The sequence below is a fragment of the Triturus cristatus genome, chromosome 7, assembly GCF_964204655.1.
Source record: "Triturus cristatus chromosome 7, aTriCri1.1, whole genome shotgun sequence".
In the NCBI taxonomy this organism is placed as follows: Eukaryota; Metazoa; Chordata; class Amphibia; order Caudata; family Salamandridae; genus Triturus; species Triturus cristatus.
In genome coordinates this window covers 946985309-947001385 of record NC_140590.1, presented here as the reverse complement: position 1 = coordinate 947001385, position 16077 = coordinate 946985309, and the positions used below count along the sequence as shown (strand labels likewise).

General features: G+C 46.1%; 1 protein-coding gene across 3 annotated transcripts in view; it reads left to right on the top strand.

The window, feature by feature from the left end:
- KLHL3 (kelch like family member 3) overlaps positions 1-16077 on the top strand; it is a 529889-nt gene that overhangs the window by 226963 nt on the left and 286849 nt on the right. For all 3 annotated transcript variants that reach the window (XM_085617962.1, XM_085617960.1, XM_085617961.1), the window contains exon 4: positions 2435-2556. In XM_085617962.1, the coding sequence (XP_085474088.1) occupies positions 2435-2556 (122 nt within the window). The remainder of the gene's footprint in view (positions 1-2434; positions 2557-16077) is intronic.

Genomic DNA, 16077 nt, shown 5'->3' with positions numbered 1-16077 from the left:
GAGTGAGATCATGCACAGTATAATTGATGACTTTTGACATTCCTATGTCCAGATTACACATGACAGGCAGGATGCAGCCAGGTACATCCTTACAGCTGTTCTGGAAACTACGGACTGTGTTGGCCGTGCTGTGGGCACCAGCGTTCTTGTCAGGCAGCATGTTTAGATGTGTACTGTAGGGTTCTCAGGAGACATCCAGGCATAACTAATGGTTATGCCATTTGACAGAACCAGGCTGTTGGGAGCGAAGGTAGATTGTGTGCTGTAAGAACAGCTTCCCTTCAGCCCACTCCCTGGGACTACTTTCCCCAGCTCGTCAATTCCATCAGCAATATAGTAAGTTTGGAGAGTACTCAATGGGCCTGCTTACCAACAGCGACAGTCTGTCCAAATTTTTGTGGCTCCAGAAGGGAGAGGTGGTGACAGATGCAATAAGCAATAGCTGTCATCATCTTCTTCCATACCAGCTACAACCACAGCCGCTGCCAAGCCACTTTAGATTCCTCTCCCATGGTCCTGTTAGTCTGGTAGGCGACAGGATCAAAGTTTGCCAGCCCAGCTGATGTGCAGTTATTTCAAACCAATGAATACTTCAGGTTGGTTACACCTGCACTTATGGTCCACCTCACCACTCTTCACACCAGTTTCTGGTCAGATATTGGTGGAGAATGCTGCCATCCTAGCCAGAAAAGTCCAAACACTACTTGCCATAGCTGTCTTCAAAGTGGTAAAAAAGAAGGGGGTCTGAGGCCAATCCCAGAATCCTTGCTCTTGTAGAAAACATGATTTAATTGGCTAAATCTGCAGTCCCACAGATGTTTCCTTTATATTGTCATGCGATCAAAATACTTCCAGTTCACCATCCTGTCCTTTGGCCTTGGATGTATTCATACCTTGACAGCTGGCTTCTTAAAGTAGACTTGCCTCAGTCGGTCTTAGACCGCCTTAAAACAAGGATTTAGTTGCTGTTCACCCTGGGATTCTGCTTCAGCAAGTCAAAATCACATCTTCAGTCTGTGCAGAGGATTCTCTTGAAAGAGGCCATATCAGAAATGGTGTCTTTGAAGGCCTTTCTGCCTCCACAACGAGCCTAGGAGGAGCTGTGGTGTTAGCTTCTCTTTCTTTGCTATGTAAAACTCTACTTGGGGTATATTACTCGCAAGTGTTCTGTTCCCTCTTGTGGATATATGACAGTTTATCGCTTGCTCTCATCTAGATTCTTGTAGTATGGTACTGTCTTACTCCATCAGTCTGGGCAGCTCCGCCTTTCTCCGGATGGACATGTCCTATTCATTGTCTATCTCACTGTTCTAGATGTTGATGGACATGTAGTGTTGCATGATCATTTCTTCTATCTCCTTCTGGGTGTAGCTCGTGCGCTGTTCCCCCTTTTTAGACCAATATTTCACACTTTCTAGTATCCATCTTTGGCTAGTAATCTCCCATATTAGCTACATACCTTGCATGTGGATGTAGGTGTGTAATATACCCACTGCACTGATTGCTCAGTTGTATAACACTCACTTGGTATCTGTTCTCCATTAACTTCCAGTATAACTTGTGTTTTCACTAGATCTTTCTAATCTGTAGGTAATGTACTTGAAAATCCTGCACACTACTACAGCCCAATCTATGCCAACATCTTCCACCGAACCGTGTGAAGAAGCAGTTAATTTCTACTCAAATCTTTCCTTTTGACCAAAGGGTCCATTAATGCCTCTAGCTTCAGTTTCCCTAGTGGAATTATAGTTCTACTGTTAGTTGCATTTTACAGGTCTATGGGAGTGTAAAAGTGCCTCCCACTCAAATATGTTCTGTCTAAAACATGGTCTTCTCTAGTTAACAGGTAAGTTATCCTATGGTGAGGGGGCCTGCACTGCCAAGCGCACAAAATATTCCATGTCCGAAGTCTGTCACAGTGGCTATAGTCTAGAGTCCGAATCTCTGAGTAGGGATTTAACAGTCTAGCCGCTCTCAGTTGCACCTAGGCTCTGTAATGGTCTTCTAAAGCCGCGCATCTAAGATTGAATTGAAGTCAACCGCACGCCATAAGTGCAACACGTCTGGTGTCATGTATGATTTAATCGCTGCTAATGTGAAAATTTGTAGTTGTCCACATCAGTTGCTTATACGTTAATTACACAAACCTTTTTGCCATTCAGTAGACCCCTCCATCTATCAAGTACCTGCCCCCTTGGTCTTTAGCATCCCGCCTTGTTCCTGTTATTCAAGATTCACATTAAAGATATGGTTAAACATAAATAGGAGGTACATGGTGCCTGAAGAGATACTGGACAGCTGCGAACTGTTCTGTTTGGCCCGAGTCTTTAGAGATACAAAGAATGGTGCTCAGTGTCTGAAAACGATCAACAATAGATGACTATTCCTGGATATCGATGTGCTGAAGGAATGAGTGTTCTGTGTTTCTTCGCAGGTGATATGTCTGAAAGTAAAGCAAAGAAGGTTGAAATAAAGGATGTGGATGGGCACACGCTAAGAAAGCTGATTGACTACATTTACACTGCTGAAATTGAAGTTACGGAAGAAAATGTACAGGTAAACACATGTCCACTCTTGGACTTTCCAGAGCAAATTCAGATTAGGGGGCGCTCAATGAGGTACCTTGCTCTTATTAACTGGGGTCTAACGCACAAACTCTTAGATGAGCACACTCCATTTTTATTAGTATTTTGGGATGAAACTATTTCACATTTTTGTTTCTAGAATTTCTTATTTCTAGGATTGTAGTTGTGCAAATTTTAATTACACAGGGAAGTGTTGTGTAAACATTTAGTGAACTGATTCTCTTTGTTGTAAGTTATTTCTAACTGTGAGTTTACAAATGTTGTCTTTTAATTATGTGCATATTTGCTTATTTTAATTATCATTAACAGTTTACTAAAAAACTTAATTGAAGTGCACTCATTTTTAGTATATTTTGAAAAATGTTTCTACTGCTCCCTTTATCTGATTGTAATGCATTATTTTGTGATATGCTAAAGTATATATTTGTGTATATAATATGGAACTTAATTGCATTTTGATTTTTTTCATATCGTTAATAAAAGTATAAACGTTTTAGGAAGTATTCAATTGTGAAAGAGGTCAATTGTTTTCAGTGTATGGCCTGATTCATAATGAAAGTTGGTTATTTACTCCACTAGGGTTACTTCTGTGTTTAGAACAGCAAATTGTGTATCTACTGGGAATTCTCAAACCAAAGTCACTGTAGTATGCGATTGTTCCATATTTCTAGAATGACTGTTGTATAAACATGAACACATTCAGAAATGTAACAAGGGTACATTACCAAGTGGGAAAATATAAAGAGTAAATGTATTTGCATTGGCTAATAGTCCGTGCACCAACTTCGCCAGTTGGTAACGCCGCTACCCACCTCTGTGAGAAAATTTACTGGCATATTAGAGTAAATCAGTCTTAAGTACACAAATCCCATCTTGTAAATGCTGCTTTTTGTGCACTTGTGCCACACACAGGTGTGCAGATAGGTTTGTGAGTCAGGCCTGTAATGGGAATGTTGATGCTATGAGCTGTGCATAAAAATTTTAAATGACCACGGCTGCTTGAAAGCATGCTTCTGTAGCCTTCGGAGAGGTCTGTAGAGGAAGGTAAAGAGTGCGATTAAGTCATTGTGTATTCTGAACACTCCATATTCATTCACAATTGTGAAGCTGTTTTAATTTGCAATTCAGCTGTGTCTAGAGAGTCTAGGGGGCGTTGCTTGAAACCAATGAGGTGTTTAGGGAGGGTGTTATAATCTGTTAGTTTTGTTACGCCTCTTATGCTCTGCTCAGCCAGACTCACGAGGTCACAGAAAGTTGGGTTGAAAGTTCGAGAGAGAGGGCTGAGCACAGAAGAGACCTTTGCTGCGGGGGTGTTCTACAGAGCAACATTTTACATTCAACCCATGACTTGTTTGTGTACATGAACGGCTACTTGACTCTTCCTTACAAAGGGGTATCCTCAGTTGTTTCAGAGACCTGTATTCATCAGAGCCGCACTCGTCAGAGGGTCGAGCCATCATGCTTTTTGTCACCTGTCTCTTGGCTGAGAGGAAGTAATGTCCGAAGTCGAAGGGGGGGGGAGCATAACTGGACACCGTCTTGGCTTTCCTTCTCCTTGAGACATGTTTGAGGAGTGGACCACTACTTATAATGACTATACACACAGTGAAGGCGACATCATCAGCCACTAATGCAGTGCTGAACTTGTAGAGTTCTTACAAAGGAAATTCGTTTTTGGCGGGTGACGTCCCTTCATGAATTGTATTGGATACACATTTATTTTTAAAAGATTTAGATTCAAGGGAGTGACCTCACCCAACATACACTGACAAATTGCTTGGAGGTAGCGGCAAGAACTGAGGTGTCTAGATCCTATGGGCCTTCTCTTTTTAGGGGTAGCTGCGTGTTGTCTGCCTGTTTGCAGCATGTTAGGCTGAAGAACATCCCATCCCCAGTTACTGAAGTGATTGAGTGGTGTGAGGTAGACATTAAAGAGAACTCCTGGTATATCCAGCCTTGAGGTGCCCCAGAGGAGCTGATGTAACTGGGCAGCACCACGATAACAGACGTGCCATATCAGCAGGAGGAGACCCAGTCTGGGATGTTTCCCAGATTAACAGTTCCTCAAACCTCAGACTCCATTTCTGTCCACGGTTATTAACAGGTCATCCCAGATGGAAACTAGATCGGACTCACTGAGTCTAACTATAATTACTTGATTGGTTGCAAAGATAGTGACACTAAGCAAGTTACTCAAGTGTCTGCCTCTAAATTAATTGATTAAAATGTTAAGGTTTGGAACATTCCTTTATAGTAACATATTTTCCAAAATGGTTTAAAAAATGCATGTAATAAAACTGAATTTTCATTAAGCGCCTGTTACTTGCACAGACATTAATACTTTTGAAAGTGCACTTCATACACCAATGTCACCAAAATCACCTTGGATCTACCCTAGCTGATGACATAACACGGCTGCAGCCAAACTGTTTTCTTCTTCCAAGAAAGACCGAGTCAACTCTGTTTCTTTTTGTGCTTCTTCCATTCAATACTCATATGTACTCTGGCCTTGAAGTGCTGTGGTGGAACCTCTGGATGGAACTTTAAGGGGTCATCAGGAGGGTGGTTTTTAGGTCTCGCCTGACCCAGTGCATGCGTTGGTCTGGCGAGACGTTTAGTAGGTGGGTTTCGAAAGAGCTACCCACCTTTTTGTGCTGGCAACAAGCTACAGCGCACAATGGCGTGCACGCGCACAGCCGCTCCTCGCATTCCCCCCTCCCTTCTCGCCCAGTGATTTCCTGTGCCAGCTTTCTCCTGCACCATACCCCTCCCCCCCCGCTGCTGCGCGCGCATCCCTAGCGTGCGTCATCGCGATCACTTTCGCTTTGAGAGTGATCATGATGAGGGATTGTTAGTGTGTAAGGAGTAAGGGGATCGGGTGCATTGCCCTACATTGCTTTCGGCCCCTCCTTAAACCTACCTAGTTATGAAGATGGCATGGTCCAGCAAGTGGAGTAAGTAGAGTCCCAATGGGGTAAGGTTCGTGTGACAAAACAAAGATAACATGGACGAACAGCCCTAGCGGAAGAAGCATATGTTCTGCTGCGTCTTCCAGCCACACATACCAAAAAATTAACACACACACAAACCTTCCCCTATCCTTTGGCTGTCTCTCTCTCTCGACCGGTACATAAGCCCCGCCCCCAATATCTCCCAACACCCCCCTCCGCCGCCCCCCCTCCCCATGAGCCTTCCCCGAACGGAAAACAGATATTACATTTACAAAGCACTACCTTTCTGAACCTGTAATACATCTGCGACCTTTGCTGCATCCATTTGCGGTACTATGGTAACCCGCCATTCGTCTAATTTCTACCGTTGATAGGAACAGAATGATTTAGAGGGACTGAGAATTTCATGTGGTGAACCCCACATGGGTATGAAATAATAACCGTTCAGAAACAGAGAACCACGTTGTTAAGGAACAGCCGGGTTTTACTTCATGTGCGTCATTGGCAGATCCCTCCCCATGCAGAACAGTGCCCTTGTTCTCCTTCTGTCCCCCTCGCTGCCCCCGTGATTCTGTTCCTTTTTCTCTTTCTGTCCCCTTCGCTGCACCGTGACACAACCACACACACAACCACACACACACAACCACACACAACCACACCCAACCACACAAAAACAACCACAAGCACACATACAAGCACACTCACAACCACAACACACACAACCACAACACACACAACCACAACACACACACACAACCACACACACAACAAATGCACACACACACACCACAACCACACACACACAACCACAACCACACACACACATACAACCACACACACACACAACCACACACACAACCACACACACAACCACACACACACCCACACCATCAGTGCACACTTTCACCAGGCACAGACACCATCAGTCGCCAGTGCACGCTTTCACCGGGCACAAACACCACCAGCCGTCAGTGCACGCTTCCACCAGACATCAGTGCACGCTTTCACCAGGCACACACACACCACCAGCCGTTAGTGCACGCTTTCGCCAGGCACACACACCACCAGCCGGCAGTGCACACTTCCACCAGGCACACACACCACCAGCAATCAGTGCACAATTTCTACCGGCACACACACCACCAGCCATCAGTGCACACATCAATTGTTAACGCATCCACAATTAACTATTGTAGCAATCGCAGTATGGCGCACTTTACTTTTAAACATATTCATCTAAAGCGCAGCATGCCACCATTGCTACAAAAATAAATACACATTTTTTTGGCCCTACAATTTATAGACTTTGGTTGCAATTGGTGTTGCAATATTTAGCAATGCCAATAGCTCAAACTTCATTAATGCGAGACCTATTGGCTATGCCAATGCTTGTTGTCATGGCTCTCCATGTAGCTCACATCTGCTTCTCCTGTGGTCTCAAAGCACTATATAGCCATGTTTGATGGCCTGACGCAGTCAAGGCTGGCCGTGCTATAGCGCTTTGATTTTCTTTACTTTAAAACATGTTGCGCAGCAGCCCGTGACGATGTGCAATATGCCTTAAATCAGCACAGGAGGGCTGGGGAGTGGCAAGCTGCCCTCTCCTCCGGGAAAAGGCTGTGGCGTTAAGGCCAGAGCTGCAGACCCACTCTACAAACCTCTACGGACTTTGAATATTGGTACTAGTAGCTGAACTCTTTATTTAAAAGGTTTCTCTTGTCCGGTAAATTCGTTTCATGAGTATTCACTTCCTCGCGCATTTCCTGAGCATGCTTTCAGTTTTTCAGAGCTTGGAATGTTTGTCCGCTGTGTGTAGAGCTGTTCTCCTTCCTTCGTCCTAATGGCCGCAGTAGCCCAAAAAGGTAAAGCATTGTGTATGGGCCGGTGCACCCAGGCAGTCATAAGTGCCATAGTTATGGTATGTGTCACAGCTTGGTGGACGTTGCGGTCCTCAAATATTGTTCTGGTGTGTTGCTGTACTGAGGTTTTGTTTACACTTTTTTTTCCTTTTTAAATCGTACGGGCACTGCACTTCGTTGTTTGTAAAACCCCACTCCCCCGACCCACCCCCACCCGGCCGTTGGTCTGGCTCTCTGAAGAGAAATCTTGGCTTTGAACAAAGTGAGGATAAACTGAGTGTCAGACCTTGAAAGAATAAAAAATTAGCTAGCATTCGCGCCAAGAATTTTCAATTCTATTAAGGACACGGAGGCGAGGATTATGCTATCTCCTACTTTACTGCGTAAATCACAGCAGCCAGTAAAACATACAATTTTAGTATAAACTAACTACATTGTCCATGGTACTTTGCGTCAGCCACGCCTCCTTAGCCCTCCATAAGAGCCCTGGTCACTGTCCCAGCCTCCTCTTTCTTTGCTCGAACTGTGTAGAAGTCCACTAAGTCAATAATATTTCACGATCATCCTCCAACATGGAAGTTAAAAGGAAACCAACTTTCATCAAAGGCTTCAACTTGAAGACATCTTTTATTCAGACTTCTTGTCTGCTCCTAGGAAAATCAAACATGAACAACCCGTAATTTCTGCATGTTACCATAATTCAGTACAATATCAACGGGTGGGTAAGCATGAACAATCATATTGTAACAGAGCCGGGTGGGATAATCCTCGCCTCCGTGTCCTTAATAGAATTGAAAATTCTTGGCGCGAATGCTAGCTAATTTTTGATTCTATTACAGGACCGGAGGCTTCGGATTATGCTAGTTTAACGCTTATTAAAAACAACAGATGTTATGTCTCCCACCGGCTTATAATAAAATTGCTTGAACGTTGACTCAGATGACCAAACAGCACAACGCATAATGTCCTGAATACTAGAACCTAGCATAAATGACTTTGATGCCATGGCACCACGTACAGAATGTGCACCAAACGTTTGAATATCAACACCAGCTTCGTTCATGATATAACGAAGCCATCTGGCTATGGTTGCAGCAGACACTGGTTTAAAAGGTTTTTGCAATGCAAGCAAAAGTTGAGTAGAGCCCTGAGGCCTCAATGATAGAGTACAATCCTCATAAGTTTTCAAGCATTGGACAACACATAATTTCTCATTGCTAGGAAAAGCATTATACTCTATATGTCTGGAAAGTGTCTTGGTATGGCCTGTGATAATAAAAGAAACTCCTTCCGGAGTAAATACTCTACCTGTAATCTCCAGTGCCCGCACATCCGATGAACGTCTACAAGCTGACAAACATAGGAGCATCGCTAACTTTGCAAACAACTGTTTCCTTGATAATAGATTATTCGCCGGCCAGCTATTGAAGAGAGAAATGACTAAAGAGACATCCCATAAACCTGAATACTTAGGTTTGGGGGGATTCGCTATTCTTATACCTTTAAGAAGTTTACAAATCATAGGGTGCATACCCACCGATTTCCCATCTACCGGGTTATGTCCCGCCGAAATGGCTGATCTAAAGTTATTTACCGATCGATATGCCAAACCACTTGCCGCCTTCTCTGAAAGAAAATTTACAATATTGGGTAATCCTGCCCCCACGGGATCAAGATTTCGTTCCACGCACCAACCCATCCAGCCTGTCCAGGCTGAAGAGTATCGCTTCCTGGTGGAAGGCGCCCACGCTTGCCTGATGAAACCTGAAGCTGTCTCCGAAAATCCCGGCATTTCCCACTGCTGCCGGAAATTCGCCATGACATCAGCGACAACCGCTCCGATAAAATCAGAGGGTGTCGTTCCCCATGAGGTCCCAGGAGAAGAGACTCCGACCAAGGGAGCCTCCTGGGGAGATCGCAGCTCATCTCCAATAATATCGGGAACCATGGTTGCGATCTCCACCATGGCGTCACTAAAATCACCTCCGCCTGTTGTCTGAGTGTATGAGAAGTCACTCTCGGGATGAGAAGGAAAGGTGGGAATGCATATTTCAATGGCCCCGACCAATCCTGAAGGAATGCATCCGTTGCTTTCGCTGCTGGGTCCAGCCTCCAACTGAAAAAGTTGGGAATCTGACGATTCAGCCTGGAAGCAAACAGATCCGTCTGACACGGACCCCATATATCCTGCAGCCATTGGAATATGCTCGGCAGTAATTTCCAATCGCTGTAGTCCCTGAGATGCCTGGAATTCCAATCCGCTATTAGGTTGGCCTGACCCGGAATATACTCCGCTATTACAGTTTTCTGACGGTTCAGGCAGTAATGCCAGAAGTCTTTGGCAATCTCCACCAACAGGGATGATCTTGTCCCTCCCAATTTGTTTATGTATCTCACTGCCGATACGTTGTCCATCCGTAGCAGGATGCAGCAGGAGGTTTGCTTGGGGGACAGGGTCCGAATTGCAAAGGAACACGCTAGGAGTTCCAGACAATTTCTGTGTAGCGATAGTTCCTGTGGAGACCACCTTCCGCCTGTGGAGATATCGCCGCAGCGTGCGCCCCAACCCCAACGACTGGCGTCGGACTCGATGTCCACTTCGGGCAGGGAGCCAAACATGGCTCTCCCGTTGCATGCTTCCACGTGGCCTAGCCACCACTGCATCTCGTCTCTTACTTTCTGTGACAGGGGAACCAGGTCTGTGTAAGCCAGACCCTTCTGTAGATGTTGAATCTTGAGCCTCTGTAATGCTCTGTAATGTAATGGCCCCGGGAAAATCGCTTCAATGGATGATGCCAATAACCCCACTACTCTGGCAATAACCCTGAGAGAAACCACCTGCTTGCTGAGGATCGCCACTAACTCTTTCTTCAAGTCTTTGAGCTTCGCTTTGGGAAGACGCAACTGGGCCGTCTAGGAATCTATCACAAACGCCAGAAACTCCGTTGTCTGAGACGGGGTCAGGGCCGATTTGGCATGGTTGATTGCAAACCCCAGACTCTGTAAGAGAGAGACCGTCATCTGGAGATGATGTGAAACCAATTCCGGACTGTGAGCCATAATCAGGATGTCGTCCAGGTAGATAATCGTGCGTATTCCTTGCTCCCGCAACCGTGCAACCACCGGCTTCATCACTTTGGTGAAACACCAAGGAGCCGAGGAGAGCCCGAAAGGAAGGGCCAAATACTCGAACCACCGACCGTTCCATTGAAATTGCAGGAAACGGCGGTGTGGAGGAAAAACGGGAATGGACAGATAGGCATCCTTGGGATCCAGTCTGACCAGCCAATCTCCCTGCTTTAACAGGTCCGCCAAAAGGTGGATCCCTTCCATTTTGAAATGTTTGTAAACAAGGTAGTGGTTGAATTCCCTCAAATTCAGGACCAGTCTGTGACCCCCACCCTTCTTCTGGACCAGAAAAATATTGCTGCAAAAACCGTGTCGCTTGCTGTTGCATAAAGCTATTGCGTGTTTTTGCCGCAATTCCTCTATTTCGCCGTTTATAAAATTGCATTCTTGTTGGGAAAAACAGAGAGGATGTGGGAGTGTTTCCTGGCAGGGTGGCTGGTAAATTTCCAGTTGGAACCCTTGAACCGTCTGAATAATCCATGCATCCTGGGTAAGGTTGCGCCAATTGTTTAGAAAGAATTAAGTGTGACCCCCCAAAGGTAGAAGATACAAATCTGACACGATTACCTGCGGAATTCTGTGCTTGAAAGCCCGCTCTGTTGCCACCTCCTTGGAATCGGCATTTGTTGAATCGACGACGGGTGGGATAGAAGGTTCCTCCTCTAGTAGAGTCCCAATCACCTCTTCCGCGACCGAAGTCACCTCTAGGGGGACCTTGATTAGCGAAACAGCCTGACGAGCGTCCCCTACTTGTCGAGCCCTGTTGAAAAGGCCTTGGGTAAACACGCGCTTGATTCCTGATTGAGCCTTATCCAAGGATGTAAAAGTTCCCACATACTTCGACACATCCTTCACAAAACGATCTCCAAAGAGAATGCCCTCAGCGAGGGGACCAGGTTCAGCATTTGCTAGATCCGTAAGATTCGTGTCCATACGCATGAGCAAGGATTTGCGTCGCTCAATAGATATGGCGCAGTTGGCATTGCCAAGCAGGCAAATGGCCCTCTGCGTCCATCCTGCCGGGCTATCCGGATCCACCGGGGTCGCTGTTGCCTTGGCCACCAGCGCCATCTTCAGAATTTTTGCGAGGGGTCCTACGACGTCCAGGAGCTTGTCCTGACACCCTCTCCAGGTGCGATCTATCCCTTTTTTGGGGTCTCTGGCAAACTTTTTTAGAAAGGTTAGTAGACTTACGTCTATTTCAGGAGTCTCTGCGACTTTATCAGGTAGGTCTGGACGAGGGCACTCCGACCTAAGTCGATTGCGAACCTCCTTGTCAAACCCTTTTCGGATGTTCTCATGTAAATATTCAATGACCTCGGGCGCTGGGGCCCAGTACGACGATCTTGGATGTTCTATTTCTCTAGGGTTGAAGATGAGAGGAGTATTTGGAGTCTCCGGAGTGGAAGAAGCCACTTTCTTGGCCTTCTTCTTGGGAGGGGCGTCATCATCAGTTGTAGTAGTATCGGTGTCAGTGGTCGTGGTATCAGTATCCACATAGACCTTTTGCTTGCTCTTTGCCTTGCCTCCCGTGGAATACTCATGATCGCCTGCAGGTGGCGGAAGTGAATCCAGGGCCGTAGCATGCGGCCATCGACGCGCTTTGACTACGTCAGTATTTGGGCGCGCAGTACGTTTGTCTTTAGTAAAACCATGACGCTTGACAAAACTTTCAAGCTGCTTGGTGATAGGTTTTAGTGCAGCTGCCAATGCTTGTTGCACAGTATTGGGGACTGTGGTCTCTAGAGCCCTGTTCACTGAGGATTGGACAGAAGCATCCAGAGCCTCCACTATATTATCTTCCAGGACAGTCTCCTGCTGTCCCTCATAATAGACATCCTCCTCATCCTCATATCGCACCCACTCATCCATGGTAGTAACAATAATGCAGTGGGGCAGAGTAATTAATGTCAGATAGGTTTGCCAAATGACATAAAGTATATATATGGAGGAGTAAACGGTGGGGTGGGGGAGGGGTCAGCTCACATGCACACACAAGTTAATATTCGTACCAAACCCCCTCAGCAAAGCTGTACTCAGATTATTGCAGCCTAATACAGGCGTAGGAGCCGAAAATAACTATTCCTGGAGTGTGTGCTCACTCCTGCAGGGTGACTATTCTTACAGCCAGTCAGGCGTCCTTCCTACTACCGGTTTGTGTTCAAAACTCGGTAGAAATGGCAAAAACGGGCCGATCCCGGCGTGTGCAGCCCAACGCGAGCCCAAAACAAGCCCAAAAGTAGCCCAAATGGGATCGCGTGGGCTGCACACGTCGGACGGGAACCACCCGGCTCCTGCGGCGCACCAGGACGATGAGGGAAGCCCAAAACACCGGCGCTTGAAGCGTTGCGACATGATCGGTCGTTTTCACGCCGCCCAGCGGCTCGGTACTTTTGCGCTTAATGCGCGTCTTTCAGCACATCATTCCAGCAGAGCTGGGGATCGGAGCAAAGCTCCCGCTTACAGTGCAACCGCGCTCCCTGTACAATGCTGACCGAGGCAGCAATCTGTGAGTAAAATCAAAATCAAAACCCCTTAAATATAGAATATCAGGCGTGCATCTAGACAACCACCTCTGAAATGCAGCAGGCTCTATCGCTCTTGGCATATAACAACCAGTCCAATATTCAAATAACAGTATATTGAGGGGTACTTATCTCTTGCTGTGAGCAGCAAAGAAAGAGGAGGCTGGGACTGTGACCAGGGCTCTTCTGGAGGGCTAAGGAGGCGTGGCTGACGCAAAGTACCATGGACAATGTAGTTTGTTTATACTAAATTGTATGTTTTACTGGCTGCTGTGATTTACGCGGTAAAGAAGGAGATGGCATAATCCGAAGCTTCCGGTCCTGTAATAGAATTGTGGCTTGAGAGTTGTGCATAGTTCTTTCCCCGCTCTCAGGGAGGCACCCACCCTCACAGGGAGGCACCCACCCTCACAGGTAGGCATTCTCCCCACATTTTAAGGCAGTCATGTCTATGCTGGATTGGCAGGCTCTCTCTTAACAGTGGCCCTCTGAGGTACCCTTTCTCTCTTCCTCATTTAGCAAAACCTCTCTCTCTCTCTCTCTCTCTCTCTCTCTCTCTCTCTCTCTCTCCTCTCCTCTCCTCTCCTCTCCTCTCCTCTCCTCTCCTCTCCTCTCACGCTTAGTGAAGCTTTTTCCTCTACTTCCTCGGTGAATCCCCCCCTCCCTGTCACGTTCCTGTAGGCCCCACAGTTAGTGCTGGGGAGCGGGTGAAAGGGCCGGAGTCCCTCCTCTTCCCCCCTCATACTCTCTTTACCTTGGAAATGGGCCCCAGGTGAGGGCCACTGCCGGACTTTTGTACAACTCCCGTCGGCGCCGCAAGCCCCCTGGAGCCAGAGACGAGGCCGTGACCAGGAGCCTCAGCCATGGGCTGATAGATATCCGGGGTTGGCGCCCTCCCAGTGATAGAGTAGTGGTTTGTACGAGCCTCGCCATTGTATTTCTTTCTTTCATGTAATTATCTTTTATTTCCACTTACTGGTAGGTACTGAGTTGTGAGACTTACTCTAGCGCGCTTAGTTGTACAAGATCATGGGCAGAGCATGTTACACCGGGGATAGATACTGGGAGGAAAAACCCTTGTGGTGTTCTCGGTGAGGGACTCTGTGTTGATAACAGAAGTACCGTGAGATGGTATTGTGCCATTTGTGAGTACTGGGTATGCGGTACTGGGTGAAGGGTACATGGTTAATATATTTATACATAACACTTTAACCAGCAACACTTTTCATGCTGGAGTTCAAGCGTCAACAATTTCAATGTTAAAGGTGAAACTACATGTCCCAGAATGCATCTGCTTTTGGCTAGTGACTTTAGCCCTCCCCCCCCACCTCCCCTTTTACGGAGGAACCTAAATCTAGTGTGAAACTATGAAACAGGGAGCGAGAACAGGTGGAACACACTGCCCAGTGGGAGACCATGTACAAGAGGTACCACTACTCAGTTGCCCCCTGTTTCCCTGGCACATGAATGTGACTTCCATCCAGGTTTTGGATTTTCAGCCCGTAGTTTTAAGCATGCTCTGCCTCACAAACTGGTATTTAGAGTGCAAAATCTACAAGTAAAAGTAGCAAATTCTTCCCTAGACTTACAAACACTGCTGACTGAGCGCCATGCACGTGACGTGGGACGTTTGAGATGTGCTATTGGGTGAATCATGTACAGTGGGTGGTACTTTTGCCAAAGTACGAGGTGATCACGTTTTTGTGAGTTTGTGTTTGCTGTGTAAATACTGAACAGCCCTGGGGCAGCACATAAGGGTGGCGGTGGTTCACTGTGTCTCATAACAAGGCATGCTGGTGTCTACAATTCTGTGGGGTTTTACAAACAACAGAGTGCAATGCCATTAGGACTTTAAAAGGAAAAATATGGAAACAAAAGATCGACCTGAGTACAGGGAATCCTGTAGTTCTCTGCATGTCTCACTGTATGGTGTTCTGATATCTAAAAAAATCATTGCAGCAGGGCTTGTAATTAAAAGACGTGCCGGTGTTCCCTATACCACAGTCCCTGTTCGCCCTCTTTTAAATGAAAGGAGTGCAGTAACCCAATACCTCCCCATTGAAAGCTCTGCATTGCAAGGTGTGTTGACCTCAGCAGTTCTCTGGGTGTTATTTACAGATGAATATACTGTCATCTGTAGTTCTTTTGATGTCTCCAACTGCAGGGCCTACTTGTTCAGTCCTGTAAATCTCAATGAATGACATGCTGATATCTGTTCTATTCAGAGCTATTGGCTAAACCTATTGGCTTTGCCACTGAACTCGGACAGGTGCATTCTAAAGGTATTTCAGAGTTCCTTCTGATAGTAGTGTGATGGGAGCGATCAAGCTCTTAATCGCGAGAAAGGCTGGAAACCCTACAAAAAAACACTTGACTACACTCCTGTAGTTTTCACATTGACATGTCATTAGTGGAATGTTACGTGTATTCTTTCCCTCTGTGTTCCACCCCAGACGGTTGGCAGATCTTCTCTGACATCCGGCTGGAGTGGTTGTGGAAGCTGTCTTCTCTTCACTAATAAATATACCTGCAAATCACCTTCGCGCCTGCGAGTGCTTACTTCAACTCCTAAACGGAACTAGAGTAAATTAGGCCTTCTAATTGCTTCTGATAAAGCACTGTCATTTTAGATTAATGACGGCTGCATTGAAGGAAATGGGAAAGTTTAGTAATTGAGCTATTATGGTGGCCTACATGTGAGCCTATACATTCCCTTTGTTTTGTTGTTGATTACTCACTTGAACAACCTGAAATCCTTAAACTTATGACTTCAATTACAACATGTTTAAAGCGTATTGGCGCACAATTATTTTTTATACATGCTATCATTATGCACCTTATCCCTGTTAGCAACATGTCTAAAAAAATATTGACAAAGCCGATAAGTCTCACACAGGCGACAATGGCTTTCACAATGGCTTTCACAATGGTTGTTATTTAACTCTTTCGTTTTGTGTTGAGAACTTCCCATTTCAATCTATTTTCCTAGTACAGTTACTGATGCCCCCCCGCATGAAGGGGCGAGATC